We start from the raw sequence: 16,408 nt of genomic DNA, 5'->3' as shown, positions 1-16,408 counted from the left end.
GTTTCTGACTATCTGGGAGGAGACTGAGTAGTGGAACGTGTTACTTTTACGCATAAACAAGAACGATCTGTCACACTACTACACTTTAAAACAGAGTTTATATGTAATTCATGTCACACAGTCTCATACGGAACCTACATCCGCTTTCTTTTATATACTGTATATGATAAGATACTGTCATCCCCCTTTCCTTCTGTGTGAGAGGATGAATGAGCAAATGTATTTCTAGTTGCATGCTTGAGGGTAGCAGACAAGCCTGTCTGCTAGAGAACAGTAGGACCAACGTCGGAACAGGTAGCTACGCTTTCTTAAAGCAGAGAGGTTTCTATTCTTAGTATGGTCCTGTCCGTCCGTTGTCATGTTGGTATAGGAAGCTGCCCCTCTGGCCACTTCCGTTTGTATTTGTGAGCCACCCCTCAGGAAGGGACCAAGCAGTCCGTCCGTGGCGAGCGTCTGAAGTGGTAAGATCTCCGGCTAAGCGCGTGTCTGCTAAGTCCGTAGGACAATGGATTTCTTAAGTTCAGCCTAACTGAAAATTTAATCACCTTTATTTCAGGTTTAGCTCTAAAATATCTAATGTTATCTTAAATTGCTGCGCAGTGTAATTCTCGTGTGAAGTTCAGATTATTTTCCGGTAGTTGCTTTGTCACTACTTTGTGCGTAAAGTGGAACCACGTGTTGATCAGTAACTCTAACTAAGATCAATCTTAAATGCGAATGCTTGTGTGATTATAACGTCTCGTCTTGACAATATTTTTCAATATAGCAACTTTTCTTTATGTTCAACCCACGTGGGGTGTACTTTGCGAGACCAGTACCACGTGCTTATATAACTGTTTGACCCATCAGGTTAATAGTAAGACGTTAGTAACCAGTTCGAGGTTTTTCTTTTGTAAATTGCTTTTCGATCTAATTTATTTTAATTATCAAAATTATTGTGGAGTTACACTCTTTGTGTAAACCAAGTTGACCACGTGAAGCATGTGGTGTAATCATCAAAGTACCCCTCAGCTATTCTTTTCGCGAAGATTTCACAAAGAGTTAATATGAATTTAGTATACCAGTGTGTGGTAATTACATGACGGACAGGATTGTGCTACAAACGTAATTTCTTTGGGTGAAAATTTGAATCTGTTGGTAGTGGTTAATTTTCTGTTGCATATGTTTCAATGTTCTTTGTGTGTTGTTTTATGAATGCAGTGTTGTATGCAGACTCCCAATCTTGGCTCTATATTTGATGTGTTCCATAAGATTACAAACTCACATTTTCACAGTCCTAAACAAGGCACCAGCTCAGTTGTAAACTCACGTTTAATATGCTGAAATTTCAATGATCAATCTTAAAATAAATTTCCAAATATAAACTGATTTCTTTCTTTTTATTTAAATTCTCTTTTATATATATATATATATATATATATATATATATATATATATATATATATTACCGGTTGTTGTATGACTATTAAAAGATTATAATTAATGTTAGTCTGTTTGGGACTTTGGTAAACCTAGACTAGATACCTGGTGAAACAGTTGCTTAGTAACGCAAGATTAACTTCCCCAGACGGCTCACAGCTTTTAACCCGCTATTATTGAATATCTGTACCCCTGTCATAGCAAATCAAAGTAACAACCTTACAACAACACTCGGCTGTCGAGCAAACGGAAGCTTGCCAGAGGTAACGGTAGTATTGCAAGGGCTCAGGTCGCGATGTTTGCATATCATTTTTTCACGAAAGGGTTGTGATCCCTCTTGGGATTGCAGTTCACAAAACGCAATTCTAGACTACACACTTAATGGGCTATAAAATGAGTCTCTGATGTGCTATAAATATGTCAATAGTAGAACCTGTACGAATTTGATGCGGGTCTGTCTCGTTGGCTCATTTCTGGAGTTTTAATTATTGGTCCATTGTTGTGTATGCTTTTGATTGCTCACAGAAATCTTGGACAATGTGTACTAAAATACCGCACAAGCCAGCAGAATTCATATCAGGTCGTCCTACCAGACGACGTCTAATCCATAGACTACATAAATGAAAGGTGGTGTAAATAGTCAGTGAATTCCAAAAACCTCATCCACGAGTCTCCACTGGCAAATGATCTGTCAATGACGCCAGATCTTCCGTGGAAACCTAGTCATTCCTTTGCACGGATACAATATAATCTGTGAATGTCTGTCATCCCTTAATATATCGGCGTAGATACTTTGAGCATAAAATGAAGGTCATGCCTGCTGGCTGAGATACATACGACCAATAATCCACCTACACTCCATAGATGAATGAAATGGGAAAGACCTCTATATAAGCAATCAACAATGTCCGTGCTTATCCAAACTGTATACAAAGTACTGATCTACTATTTGAGTAGCATCTAATATACACTGAGGAAAAAAGTCGCGACACCAGAAATTATTGACGTAGAGGATTGACAATTCTGGAATACATTTGACTAGACAACGTACGCAAGTGACGGTCTTCGTACGATCACAGGTTAACGGAAGCGCGAAGTAAGCCATTGCTGATACGTTAGAAACCGGTGTAACAGCCAGAATGTTGAATGTGAATACGCAAGCGTGTATGCATTATGCTCTTGGTTCGTTTGTACAGAGACGGTTAATACTGGCTGTGAATGAATCCGGAGTTGTCGTCTCATGGTGCTTGACTGGAGACGGATCTGGTGGTGGACCAGGCCAAGGCAACATGTCGACACTCTGTAGAGCATGTTATATTGCAATAGTGCTGTGTAGGCTAGCGTTATTCTGTTGGAAATCACCCATGGAATGCTATTCAGTAATAGCAAGACAACAGGGCGAATCAACAGATCGGCATACAAATTTTGATTCAGGCTGCTTGGGATAACCGCGAGAGTGCTCCTGCCAACATACGAAATCGCACCCATGACCATGACTCCCGGTATAGGTCCAGGGTGTATAGCATTCACACAAATTGGTTGCAGGCCCTCAGCGGCCATCATTGTCAGTGATGCACAACCAACTTTCATCAGAAAACACAAAAGACATACTTCCTGACCTCCTATTAGCTCTCGATTCATACCACTGAAATCGAAATGTCAGTGGTTTGGGGTGAGAGGGCGTTTAGCTCGGAGCTCGGGTTTCACTGACCTGTTAACACATTTCGTTAAAACGAATGTCGCACTTGATTAAATATGGGAACGCTCTATCGATTCACCACTTAAAATGTGTATACAACCGATCTCCGAAGAGTCGTGAGGAGCATTTGCTCCGACTTTTATGCTGATATTTGCAATTACGCTTTTGATTGTTTACTTGGAATCAGCCGAAAAAAGTATTACTCGTCTCTACTTTCAAGCGACCCTTAGTGTCGCCAGAAAGCGTCTGTTTCATACCCGTTACAGGCAAAATGAGTGTGTAAAAGAATCTAACTTGCCCCTCTGACAGAGCGCTCACAGATTTCATCTAGTCATATATATATTACAGTGTAGAGCCAAAAAATTGCCGAAGTCCATCGGAATGCGCAATGGACATGAATGGATGCAGGTGATCTGACAGGATGCTTACGTACGTGGTACCCGTCAGAGTCGTTTCTAGACGTATCACGCCTCCCATATCACTCCACCTGCCCACGTCCCACACCATTACAGAGCCTCCATCAATTTGAACGTCCGATGCTGTCATACTGGTTCCATTGATTCATGAGATTTTCTCCGTACCCGTACACGTCCATCCACTCCATAAAATATAAAACGAGACTCGTCCGACCAGGCAACATATTTCCACTCATAAGCCTTCCACTGTCGGTGGTGACGGTCCCAGGTGAAGCGCAAAGCTTTGAGCCGTTTAGTCATGAGAGTACGCGAACGGGTCTTTGGCTCCGAAAGCCCAAGTCGATGAAGTTTCGTTGAATCACTCTCACACTGACTCTTGTTCATGGCCCTACACTGAAATCTGCAGCAATTTGCGAAGGTGTTGCACTTCTGTCACGCTGAAACATTCTCTTCAGTCATTGTTGTCCCAGTTCCCCAGCCGTCGCGAAGTTGGTGATTTGATGTTTTATCGGATTCCTGAAATTCACTGTACGAACGTGAAATGGTCGCACGGGAAAATCCTCACTTCATCGCTACCTCAGAGATGCAGTGGCCCACCGCATAAGCGCCGACTATATAACACCGCTTTAAAATTTATTTAAATCTTGATAACCTGCCATTTCAACAGTAGTAACCGATCTAACAACTGCATTAGACACTTGTTGTCTTATACAGGCTTTGCTGTCCGCAACGCCGCATTCTCCCTCCTAAGATATCTCTGTGTTTTAACACTCATGCCTTCGTCAGTTTCTTTGGCGCTTCAGTGCATATATTTATAACCGCACCGCACTTATTTCGTAGGTGTACTATCCTCTAGGCACAGGGCTCTCATCTTCAAAATGGAAAGCTGTTTGGATCGCAAAGTACATAGCATGAACGATCGGTGGCATCTATACATTTCATTTCTTCAGGATTTGAGCCTTGCTGCATTATCAGAGGCTTCGTTGATAGAAAAAGAATCTTCATTTAGAGCCTGTGCGTAAACTGTCTTGTATAAATTTTAAAAAAAGCGTTATGAGCTGATTTAGGAATTAACGTTTTTACTAGAGCTTTCTCTTCTCAATCCACATTTAACGGGGACTGCCCACAAGACGTGTGTGACATATCAACTCAGCTGTGTTGATGCTCTGTGGCACCTAACTTACGTGGAAACACGTCTTTTTGTTTTCTCGGTTTCACTACAATGACACCGAATTGAGAGAGAAGTGACAGATACCCGTCTTCTTCCAATGACATCGAATGAAACTAGGAAATTTGTGGTAACGTCTTATGGGACCAAACTACTGAGGTCATCTGTCCCTAAGCCTACACGGTACTTAAACTAACTTACGCTATGGACAACACATACACCCATGCCCGAGGGAGAACTCGTATCTCCGACGGGGGGATCCCCACGGACCGTGACAAGGAGACTCAGACAGCGCGGTTACCCCGCGCGGCTACGTCGAATGAGAAGGAAGTGAACGGTGCAGTATGATAACCCGTCTTTTTTATTCCGGTTGTTGAAATAGCGTTGGTAATAAATAAGGCAGAACGAACGATAATGCAGCTTGCCAAAAACAAGGAAAGTCAATCTGCTGCTTGTTGCTGCACCACAGTTCCCGGAACGGAAAATCAGAAAGGAACGGTACGACAACATTCGATGATGCGATTGGGTGTTTAAACATATATAAACGAAAATCTAAGACCGGCAGCAGTAGTATTTCTTATCGAGTGCAATGAAGGCTGCTCTGTTCCTTGTTGCTGGTAAGTATTGGCAGAATATATAAATTTTCTTTCACGATACACATTTTTTTTCCTACCTTCTTTTTACATGATTTCTGAGACAGCAATTCGCTTGAAAATCTATTTACACACTCGGAGAAGAATTGGTCACTGCCACAATTTTGAGAGATGCTTGTATGGAAGGAAACAAGAAAAAATTCCTTTGCACATGGACTATGAAATGCACACCTTAATGGGCATGAGCACTTGTCCATCTTGATTACTTTGAAACACATCATGTCTACATAAGTTGTTTGCTATCTCGAATCATCCACAGAATGTAATAAAGTAATGAGTAATCAAATGAGATGTCGTTATTTTGTTGTTTTGTAGCAGCATGTACTATTCATATTGTCCCTGAACTAGAAAAATATTTTTTGTGACAGGTGTACCTACTGTTCCATAGTAAATGGAAACAAGGCACCTAATTCGAATATCAATGTTTGCTGATAGATCGTAGTGAGTTACTACCTGATCGTTAACACTCGAGTGATTACTGAGTGCAACAATGATATAAATTAAAAGAATGGGAATAAATAAAGATTTGGTTTAGTTAGCCGTAACTGGGTATGCCAATGTCGTCTGCACGAATTTGGATTGCTGAGTAGAAAGGTCGTCAGCAACAAAAAGGGGCAAAAGTTAAATTTGATAAATAGCTAATCACGAAAGTACCGGGCAAGAAAGGTAATGGGGCAAAAAAATGAAGTGACCTCGCGTGAGCTTAGATGCGAAGACACGTGTAACATGAACACTGAAATCTAACATGCAATAATGTTAATTATAATTCTGCAATGACTAGAAACGGTCCATAGAAGCTATGCTGTAGTACGTAATTCGTGATAATGCTGTCTGTTTTAAAATATGTTAAATCGTGCCCAAAACAGAGTACAGTTCTTTACCGGTTACTCCGAAAATGATGCCATAGAAACCGTCATTTATGCCAACTGTTATTTGCTAATGCTAATGCTACGTACACATATGCAATAAAGTCATTTACAGAACACAACATAAACTCGTAAACTTTCTTTGACTGTCAGTTAGCCAGCATACTTTTGTCAATAAAATATGAATTGAATTTGAAACACTTCCAGTTTGATCTTATTGTCAGATAGTTTGATCGACCTGGGTCTGTAAAGTTTGCTTTGAAGAATGTCCCAAAAAGTTACTATTGCGCTGGCATGCCTGCTATGGAGCTATAAAAATACTGGCTATATCTTACTTTGCGATGCGTTGCTTCTGATGTAATGCTTATTACGAAATTCATTATTGGCGGTAGGCTCCTCTTGATTAGTCAGCAGCTTGAATAAAAGTTATGCGTACAGCAGTCTTCATTAATTCCAACATCTTCTTGCGATCATGTTGTGTGTCCATACACGTCCTGACTTAATTATATTTTGCCTGCCCACATACATATTGTAACACCATTTCGATAACAATCTCCATTTGGCATTTGCGGACCGTCACACATGTCTCCACCGCACCATAGACGCTTCGCAACTCATCTCTGCCCTCTGTTCTAGGACTGCGTGCGTTCGCGACAACGATGTTATTTTTCCGTGAAATATATTCTTTGCGTTAGTTGAACATAATTTTTTTGTCTCTGGCAGCTTATTTATTACAACGAACTATGTAATTATTTCTTATTTATTCATGCAGCATACATTATATTTCGATGAAATTTAATTAATGACAAAATTCATAAGTAGATGTAGTTACGAGAAATGGTTATAAACTCATGAAAGGAAGTAGCTGAAAAATACATGAGAATTCGGGTATTACATATGACCTGCATTTGTGAGTCGTCGCTAAAGGTCATGCTCAATATGGTGTTTGGTACTGGCCTTTGTAATAAGAGGCTACCATTATTATGGCAAAAGTAGAGAAAAAACCACAATGTAAATGGTTTTCACAAGCTGTTCACAACACATACTGGTTCAGTTAGAATTAATGTATGTGCTGCACCTACCCAGAACTATCAATACGGTTTACAGTTTCCCAAACTGCTCATAGCTCTTACGGAAAGCGTTTTGAGCCCATTTGTACTGGACATTTCTAATGGCTTGATCCAAACTACCTCTCTAAGTATGCAGCACTTCTTTTATACCGAGTGTATTGTGATCAGTAGTGGGCATGTGACACTTCCTCGTCGTACCCTTGACATTATCTTTCCCAGTATCCGTTTTGTTCTGTTAAGAGCAACATGTTGAGTTATATCAGCAATTAGGTACCAAAACAGTCTCGTGTTGTGGTACAAAACATCTTTTAGCATTCTACACAAGTGTCACAAATATGCCGTAATCTGCTGCTACAGCTTTCCTAATAACAGTTACTTAGGATATATGTACAACTTAGAGTCTACCAGACAACAGAGTACCATTACCATCCAGAGGAGATAGATTTGCAAGTGGCAGAATTGTGGCACTAGTCATTTGAGTTGCACCTTATCTCCGTATATTCAAGCTAGCACATGGCAATCAGATTACCTGACAATAGTATCAGAGCGCTAGATGGTAAAGTTGCACCAACAGCCAGTAGACAAAGCTGCAATCTGTAATAATGTTCATTGTTTTCTATAGCATTGGTCGCAGTTGCGGCGGTATACGGACGACCAGAAGAGTCGACCACTGCCGCCATCCAGGGTGAGGAACAGCCGTCCGCCACCATCCCGTCTGTGAGAACATTGGTGGCGGCGTCGTACGCGGAAGAAGACGACGATACCATTTGTGTGCAGGCAGACAACAAGTTCTACTTGTATGCCAATTCACTGAAGCTGTATTCTTGCTACAACCTACTACCGAAGGGTAAGTTACTTTCCATAGCACGATTTTGTATCCATTGTTGACAAGATAACCACAAACTGTTGACTATAAAATTTTTGAAGGGTTCCAAAGTGAATGTGTTAAATCAAACCATCAAGGGAAAATGTTTATCCTTACGTTACACTTTAACGGTAAAATGTTACCTCTCCGTGAACAATGAAAGATACGGCACTTTACGAAAATGCAACTCATTAACATTCTTCACCAAAACTATTCAGAGCAATTTCCAGCACATATTTAATCCTTTTTTCCAGTTATTTGTTAGACTCTTAAATGTGATGCATTTTTTATCTTTCTACGATGTAGAATCTGAGTTCTACCATCCGAATTATATTATATAAAGCTACATGAAGTTCTCCATGGGCTTTGGTCTCAACATTTAGCGAAGAGATATTTTAATAGGCAATAGATATTCGTGCTGTGGGGTTTATTTTGACAGTACTGTGTTGCCTGTTTGGTACCTAGAGGTCTTCCACAATCTCACTGTTATGGCACCATAAGAGAGCGAAAAATGAAATTCATGCCATGTAAATAGTTGATGACTTATCATTGTGTTATCAGTAGTAAATGTAAAATAGTATATATTTCTATTCATAGTTTCTAACTCTATTAAAATATATTCCTTCTATTTATTGTAGTTTACGTGGTGAAACCAAAGAGTCTGTGTAAACCAGTCCTGTCCGACTGTCCCAAGAACTAGGAGTATTGCAAGTGTGTCGGCTCATCCTGGAGGAGCTGACTCATCTAGGATTGAGTGAAGACGAGATGGCTGAGCTGTTGACTGAAGACATCAACAATTTTCACAGAAAGAAGTAAATTCCAAGAGTGTAGAACTTACCTCTTTCACTAGCAAGAAAAACCGGTGGAATCAACATATCTTGTTTTGTGATACTTTCTGATTGCTTCAAGATATGCAATAAATCAGCTTTACAACCAGGCTACAAACTGAGTGGAAGAATTATTTTTTAAACATGGTTTAGCCCGTTGTATCTTTCTGTTGGACTTTTAATAGTTTTATTCTGACACAATAAAACTGTTCTTTCATGTCCTCAACTGTTATATATCAATTGTAGAACACATTTCCTAGTCTGTAGCTTTACATAAATAGTGGCAAAGTATAACTGCGTATTAATTATACAAAATACACAACATCCATTCATGCTAACCATGGACCATCCAAATACCCTGTTCCTGCCTTAACACTTTAACTGGAACGATGACAGCGATGGACACTGCGGAGACTTATGACTGACACAGTGGCTTGTCCTTGCCTTTCCTGGATAACACATGAAATAGTTAAAAGCCAGAAAAAATGGCGTCTTCTCTGGCCGGCCATCCGACTGCTCCTGCTCCTCACCGATGGCCAGACCTGCACTCTGGGCAACGCCATCGCCGTGCCACTGGAACGACGCCATCTGCAGCGTTACAGAACCCCTGGTTGCCACCCGTGGTAGCAACGCGGCCACATCCTGCCATCTGAAGTCGCCTCGCAAACTAAAGACGTATACACCTGCAGTTACGATGCCGTAATATTTGTAGGGGACGCTGTATCGTGCCAGAAAATGGAGGGTATATATATAAGAACGTCTGCGCTCTATGAATTAGTAAAAATCTAACAAAGAGTCGTTGTATCTTCACCAGGACCCTCCCCTGCTGTTGTCCACATCCCCCATCCTTGGCAGGGACCGCGGTCCAGTTTACATTTCTCTCTTTAGGTTTCACATATATGTAAGTACTATACTTAAATGACTGTTTATGAAATTAACGAAAACTTAATGCTGTTGTATTTATAAGGGATTTATGTGAACTCTTCAGCTGTTATATAAATAAATACCATTGGACAAATACGGAAGCAATCACAGCTGCATCACAATCTTCAGTTGGCTGTCTCTTGGAAGGCATTTTATGACAACTGTAACTGTATATGAACAAATTGTAAGTAATTTCAGTGACACTTAACTGAAAGCTGACAAAAATGAAGTAGACCTTAATTACAGGCTTAGAATATAGAAATACACATCTGATAGCCCATAAATATCAGGAGATATAGACTGCTTAAACGCATGCTCAGGTAGTTCTGAACCACGTGGGCAGTAATGTTATTGGAGGTAAAAACCGAAGAAAATATAACGCAGACTATTGGTGGTTGTGATATAGTCGGTATATCAAGCAGACAAGAAACCCATGCAAAGTAGACAAAATGCTAAGACTTTATTGAATATGGCGATGTAAATGATAAAAAAAATGAATTTACGAAATTCATCGCGAGTAGTGCGGAACATTTCAGAATGGTAACCGTTCCCTAGATGCAGAATAATTTTCTGCTACGAGGGCTTGCTGAAAAGAAATTCTTCACAACTCTTTATTCTATTGTCTACATCGGCTGAAGAAATACATATCACGCATTTAGTCGACTTTTCCGGATCGATCACTCAAACTGCCGGTAAAAGACATCGAATTGTGAAGTGTAACATGGCGTTGTCTGACGTAACCTCGTCGGTGCCTGAGAAAAAACTCAGAAAACTAAAATCACGAATTCGAAGTGTTCGTCCACACGCAGAGCACCCTCCCCTTCAGCGTGACAGAGCCAGACCAGAAACGAACGTAGCGGCGTCTGCAACAAGCAGACGCCTCGGGTTCATCGTCATCCATCATCATACATTCAATTCCGACTTTGTCCCAGTCTGCTATCATCTGCTTCCATAGCCGAAGCAACACCTTTGAGGACTTCACTTTGATAGCAATGAAGTGGTGCAGGCAAGGTAGTACTAACGTCGACAATGTCAGACATTCTAGAGTGATAGTATTAGCATACTGGTTTCTCGTTGCGAGAACTGTGTTCGTCTTTAGGGCGACTATGTTGAGTAGTAAACGTGTATATATGAAGAATAATGATGTAGAATGTTAATAAAGTCTGGTAGATTCGAGCGACAAGCGTCAGAGGCGATGAAGCTATGGAAAACATCAAAACACTTGAAAGACTGAGGTCTGAATGCAAAATTAATAAACCATGTTTTAGACAATGTGGAGAACCCTCTCATAGCGTCTGTTGAGTGTTCAGTTGTCTGTGCCGACCAATAGTATAAACAACTTCAGATCGATATAAACAAGAACTAACTTCAGATCGATATAAACAACAACTGACATTGTGCAATTGGTGGCATCTCGGCTTAATTATAAATACCTGAAGGGAAACGTAATGGTAAAAAATATGCCCTATCATATTATAAAGTCTAGGCTCAGGCATCTTAGTCTTGTTTTTGTACCATAATTTCTATATATGAAATGGAATGCGCATGTGAAGCCTGTCGTATAAAATACGAACGGATGTCTTTGATTTCCTGGCAGTCTATACCGAGGATATGCAGATACCCAGGACGCTTGAGGATCTCAGTGGTATACTCACAAACTGCTGTTGGTTAACTCATAGCGATGTCCTGATCCTGCTCCATAAAATTGTCTTAAGCACAACATGGTGTACTTGGCAGTAGGCAGGCCAATGTCATAATATGGTTTCTAACTACTCCACGTAACTGATTTATAATTTTTTGTTCTAATATCTAACGTAGACAATGAAGTACGTCTGGCCCCCATCATATAAGCTGTGTAGAATCCATAACGGCAAAATAAAACAGGCGATGCCTATAAGGGAATATTCTCATTTCTCCCTAGCTTGTAATAGGAAACCACAGACACGATAACAGTTGGAACTACCCCTTTTCATGTATTGTACAGCGGTTACCGAAACACATATTTTTGTGGTCATCAGCCCTAGAACCGGTTTGATGCACACCTTCTATAGCCCATGCCAAAATCTTTATTGAGGAGTACTACTTGCACACAAAGTTCTCAATTAGATTTTGTGTATTTTACAATTTCTGTCTTCCCCTAAAGGTTTTACCCTCTGTATTTAGATCTGTGGAATTTATTTCCTGATGTAATAGCAGACCTCGTATCGTCCATCATGTCAGCGTCCTCCACACATTCCTTTCCTTGCTGATTCTGGGTAGAACATCCTCATTCGTTATCTTACCAGCCCACCTAATTTTCTATATGCTTCTACAGCACCAGGTCTCAAATGATTCTTTTTCGGTTCCCTCAACTTCCATGATTCACTTCCATAAACTGCTGTTATCCAGATATACATTTTTTAAAAATTTTTTCTCCAAGTAATGCCACTGTATCGTACTGGTAGACTTCTTTTGGACAGGAATGCCCTCCTTACCTGTACTATTCAATTTTGTGTCCTCCTTGCTTTATCTGTCGTTTGTTATATCCTTCCACATAGCAGACTTAATTCAGGTTGTTTCCATTGTAGTCTGCAATTTTGATGTGAAGATTGTCGCAAATCTCATTTCTACCACTCATTACTTTAGTCTTTCGTCGGTTTACTCTCAATCCATATTCTACACGCAGTAGACTGTGCATTCCATTCAACTGATCTTGTGAATCTCCTGCTCTTTCACTCATGATAGCAATGAAATTAGTGAGTATTGGCATTGATTTCCTTTCGTCTTAAATTTCAATCCTCCTATTGAACTTTGCTTCTATTTCTGTCATTGTATCTTTGATGTATAGACTGAACAGTAGGAGAGAAAGAACGCACCCTTTCCTTATATCGTTTCTAATGGTGCCATTACCTTCCCTACACCCAAACTGGTTGTCGTCTAACAGTTCCTCAATTTTTATCTCCGTTCTTTAGTTCATTAGTCTAGCAAGTAACTTTGTTTTCGTCTCCCATTTCGACTACCCTCTCTTCTTTTATGACACCAGACAATCCTGCCTCGAATTACTGGCCTTAACCCTCATGCTGGCATGCTGTATTTCATTAGACAAAGGGGTGCTTGGCTAACTTTGTACACATGTGTAGAATATCTGTTTTATGTTATTCAGGTTAACAAGTATGAACAGAAACACTTTTTAATTTTAGTTCACTGAACAAAGATAAAATAAACATATGAGATAAATCGCTGTTAAGCATAACGATACTAAAAGGAACTATCATTTTATAATTGTGTTGCTGTGTACATGTATTACCCCACATTAATAAACCACTCTGAGCATTAAACAATGCTATTGCATCAGATCTCAGCCAAACGCCTAATCAGTTACTATCTAATAGAAAATTGTCTCATTATTGTATTGTGATGTTAGCTGTGTATCTGGCACATTTCCTTGCACGGACCGTAATTTTTTTCGCGCCTAGCTCGCTGTTATTTTATATTAATACTCCTCACTTGGTTGTAGGACAACATAGTTTATCACTGTGTTACGTGAAGCAATAATGAAGGAAAAAGTATTGGCTCTCAATTATAAAACAACAATGGGTCATACAAAACAATATTATTTGTTCTTGGCACACTTTATACACTGGCGCACCTGCTCGAGGGATAAATGTAGTCTTTCGACCTACCTGCACTTGTCTCTGTGTTTAAGTTAGAATTTCCATTTCATGTTATTGTTACTGGTACTGTATTTAATTACAACAAGGGGTGTTATGACTTTTTTGAATGTGACAGCTGTCCTTCTGACGACATTTTCTTTTCCAATTTCTCCACATATTTCTTGCAGACATTTCTCCGCAGTTCCCCCGCACTTGCCATTTCTTTAATTGCTAAATCAGTAATTTTGCTACAGTGTGGCCATTCCCAGATCATTTATGTACTTTGTTGTTCCGTTGATCAGAAGAAGTTTTTTTTGTCTTACCTACGGTCTCTTTACAGTTCCCTTGTTTGTATCTATGTTGGTGCTACTTCCGCGTTTGCCAATTTTAGAACTATACATTGCTCACTGACTCCAAACCCACACCATTCCTCACTACCGGTACTTCAGTAGCCCACTTGTTTCAACCTCGATTTCTGCGACCAATACACTCAAAGTACAATGCGCTATCCACCATTATTAAATTACGGCCTGAATGTATATCTGCTCCTGTGTACACTTCGAATCTAATACCTGATTTCTGGAGCTTCTCAACGTACCATGAGTAATTCAACTAGAGTCAATCCACTTGTGATTCTTGAGCGGGGTATTAGCTATTACAAACTGATATTGATTGCAGAAGTCAGATGGGCTTTCACTTGACACGTTCCTACTACCACACCCACATTCTCCTTTAACTCTTTCTTGTCTTTCCTTACCTACTACAGCGGTGCTGCCCTCCATGACTATTACATTTTAATTTCCCTTTACATACTGGATTACCTGTTCAAAACCCTCATATACTTTCACTGTCTCTCCTTCTTCTTCTTGCGATGTCGTCTTATATACTTGAAATATTTTTGTTGACAGTGAATTACTACTGACTCTGATGAGAATAGTCCTTTCTGTTCATGATGAAACCTATTACCTTGATAACATTTTCTGCTGCCGCTGAAATGACACTGTTCTTGTGTTTGCAATTATCTTCACTTATCCTCACTGTAACTAGAATTAGGCTTCCTATTCACAATGTTCAAACTTCTGATATTCCACGCTCCGACTCATAAGCGAGTGCTCTAGAATATCTTGCCGATGGAGAGATTATCATGACACTCTTTGAATTACAGGCGACGTGTTTGTGGACGTACATAACGTAGTGGTTTCTATTGGCTTCTCCATTCTTATGCCGTTGTTCATCGCTGATTCTTCAGCCTTTTAGGGACAGCTTCCACCCAAAACACAAGAGGTTGCCCAGATCTCACTTTTCTTCTCCGCCCACTTTTTATAATGCTGTTGGCAGAACTAGGCTGACTTTTACACTGGAAATCTGTGGCCATCTCTGCTAATGATTGTCATCAAAATTTTACTCGCTGACTGGGTTCGAAACCAGAACCAAAGATACTTTGATTTCTAGCGAAAATCTCTACCCCTAGGCCTTAGTGATCTAAAACGACGGAAGACATATTTTAAAAAGAAAGCCTCATTCACTCCCAGGAAGGGCAGTTTTTTTCCTTTGGTTTTTATTCTCTGCAATGTAGTGTGGGCAGTTTGTAAGACATCCAACACACAGTGGAGCAGAGTTGACTTAGAACAAATATCACGAGACGACAAAGTGTACCAAAGCATTGTCCAGTAGTGAAAAATGCAAACCTTCTGAACACCCGGTCGGTCAGAAGCAAAGTATTGGAGTTATTTTCATTCTCATTTATGGAAAATACAGTCTGGGCAAAATGTTCATTGCCTAGGGCTAGTTTGATTATCTCATATGAGAGATAAGTCGATGACTTGCTAAACAGTATAAGTTTCGTCTTCTAAAACTCTTATAGAAAGCTTAGACGCACGAATTTATGTGCTAGCGTGGCCTCAATTAATCATCAATTAAACATGACCTGATACGAGAGGGACTCACTTTGCGCAACGCATTTATAATGGACACGGCAACGAATTAATTGATATGCACAGAACCGACAAGTTGCAATAAACACCTGAATTTACTTGAAGTACATGTATATAACTGCGGCTACAGCTCAGCTTTGTGCACGAGGCAGGTTTTATTCAGATTGTTATCGTAGTTTACAATACAAGACTTTATATGAAAACATAAAGCGGTGCCTCACCTACATTAACAACAACTGACTTATATTGTGCCCTGGTGTGCTGAGAAGAACAGAGATGATTGCTTACAGTACAATTAGCGTCTTGTGGATCGTAGAAAGAACTCAGCGACATGAACATCATTTCTGAATCAAAGTGGAATGAATTGCTACCAGTAACAAAGAACAGCTCGGTGTAAAATGGTTAACACTGGAACATAAAAGCAAGGAAATTCCATTGATTTGAAAATATTTTATTATATAACCTTACAGTCGCACCGAAAACGTAATTGTGCTCATTGAATGGGCATGTGATGTACACAAACGCACAAATATTACAATGGGTAAAAGACTGATTCTGTACCGTGCACTGTAGACCACTGAATTCACAAAGCCACGAGCGTAACATTTGAGAAAGAAAAATTCGTTGTAAAGTTCTCAAACTGTTTTGAAATTCACGGCTACAAAGCCTTGCAGCTCAAAACATTAAAATAGACTCTCGTGATCCTTACACCGTTTCCGAATGTTGAGGAGACCCTGATATCAATTGTACTTGATGTTTGTACAACCATTTGGCATCTTAATACAACACAAAGTCACTGACCTACTTTACGAAAAGACCCGCAAGGCTAACTATCCAGGAGACAACACTGTCTCACTCAGACACGCAGTCCACCAGTTGGGAACGGTGAAAATACATGTGTCGTTGTGTGCAACATCGAATATTATAGTGGGATT

At 40.0% G+C, this 16,408-nt stretch overlaps 1 protein-coding gene across 2 annotated transcripts in view; it reads left to right on the top strand.

Annotated features, from left to right (window-relative positions):
* The window catches only part of LOC126457712 (uncharacterized), a 30,971-nt gene extending 21,870 nt beyond the window's left edge, over positions 1 to 9,101 (top strand). Inside the window, exons 1-3 of one of the 2 annotated variants that reach the window (XM_050094247.1) lie at positions 5,219 to 5,319; positions 7,914 to 8,138; positions 8,795 to 9,101. In XM_050094247.1, the coding sequence (XP_049950204.1) occupies positions 5,292 to 5,319; positions 7,914 to 8,138; positions 8,795 to 8,856 (315 nt within the window). In that variant the 5' untranslated portion in view covers positions 5,219 to 5,291 and the 3' untranslated portion in view covers positions 8,857 to 9,101. Of the gene's footprint in view, positions 1 to 5,218; positions 5,320 to 7,913; positions 8,139 to 8,794 lie in introns of those variants that run through there. The other variant, XR_007585512.1, reaches the window with a different exon arrangement.
* The last annotated feature ends 7,307 nt before the right edge of the window (positions 9,102 to 16,408 follow it).

This window comes from Schistocerca serialis, chromosome 2 (genome assembly GCF_023864345.2).
Source record: "Schistocerca serialis cubense isolate TAMUIC-IGC-003099 chromosome 2, iqSchSeri2.2, whole genome shotgun sequence".
Classification (NCBI taxonomy): domain Eukaryota; kingdom Metazoa; phylum Arthropoda; class Insecta; order Orthoptera; family Acrididae; genus Schistocerca; species Schistocerca serialis.
This window is presented reverse-complemented; position numbering and strand designations above follow the sequence as displayed.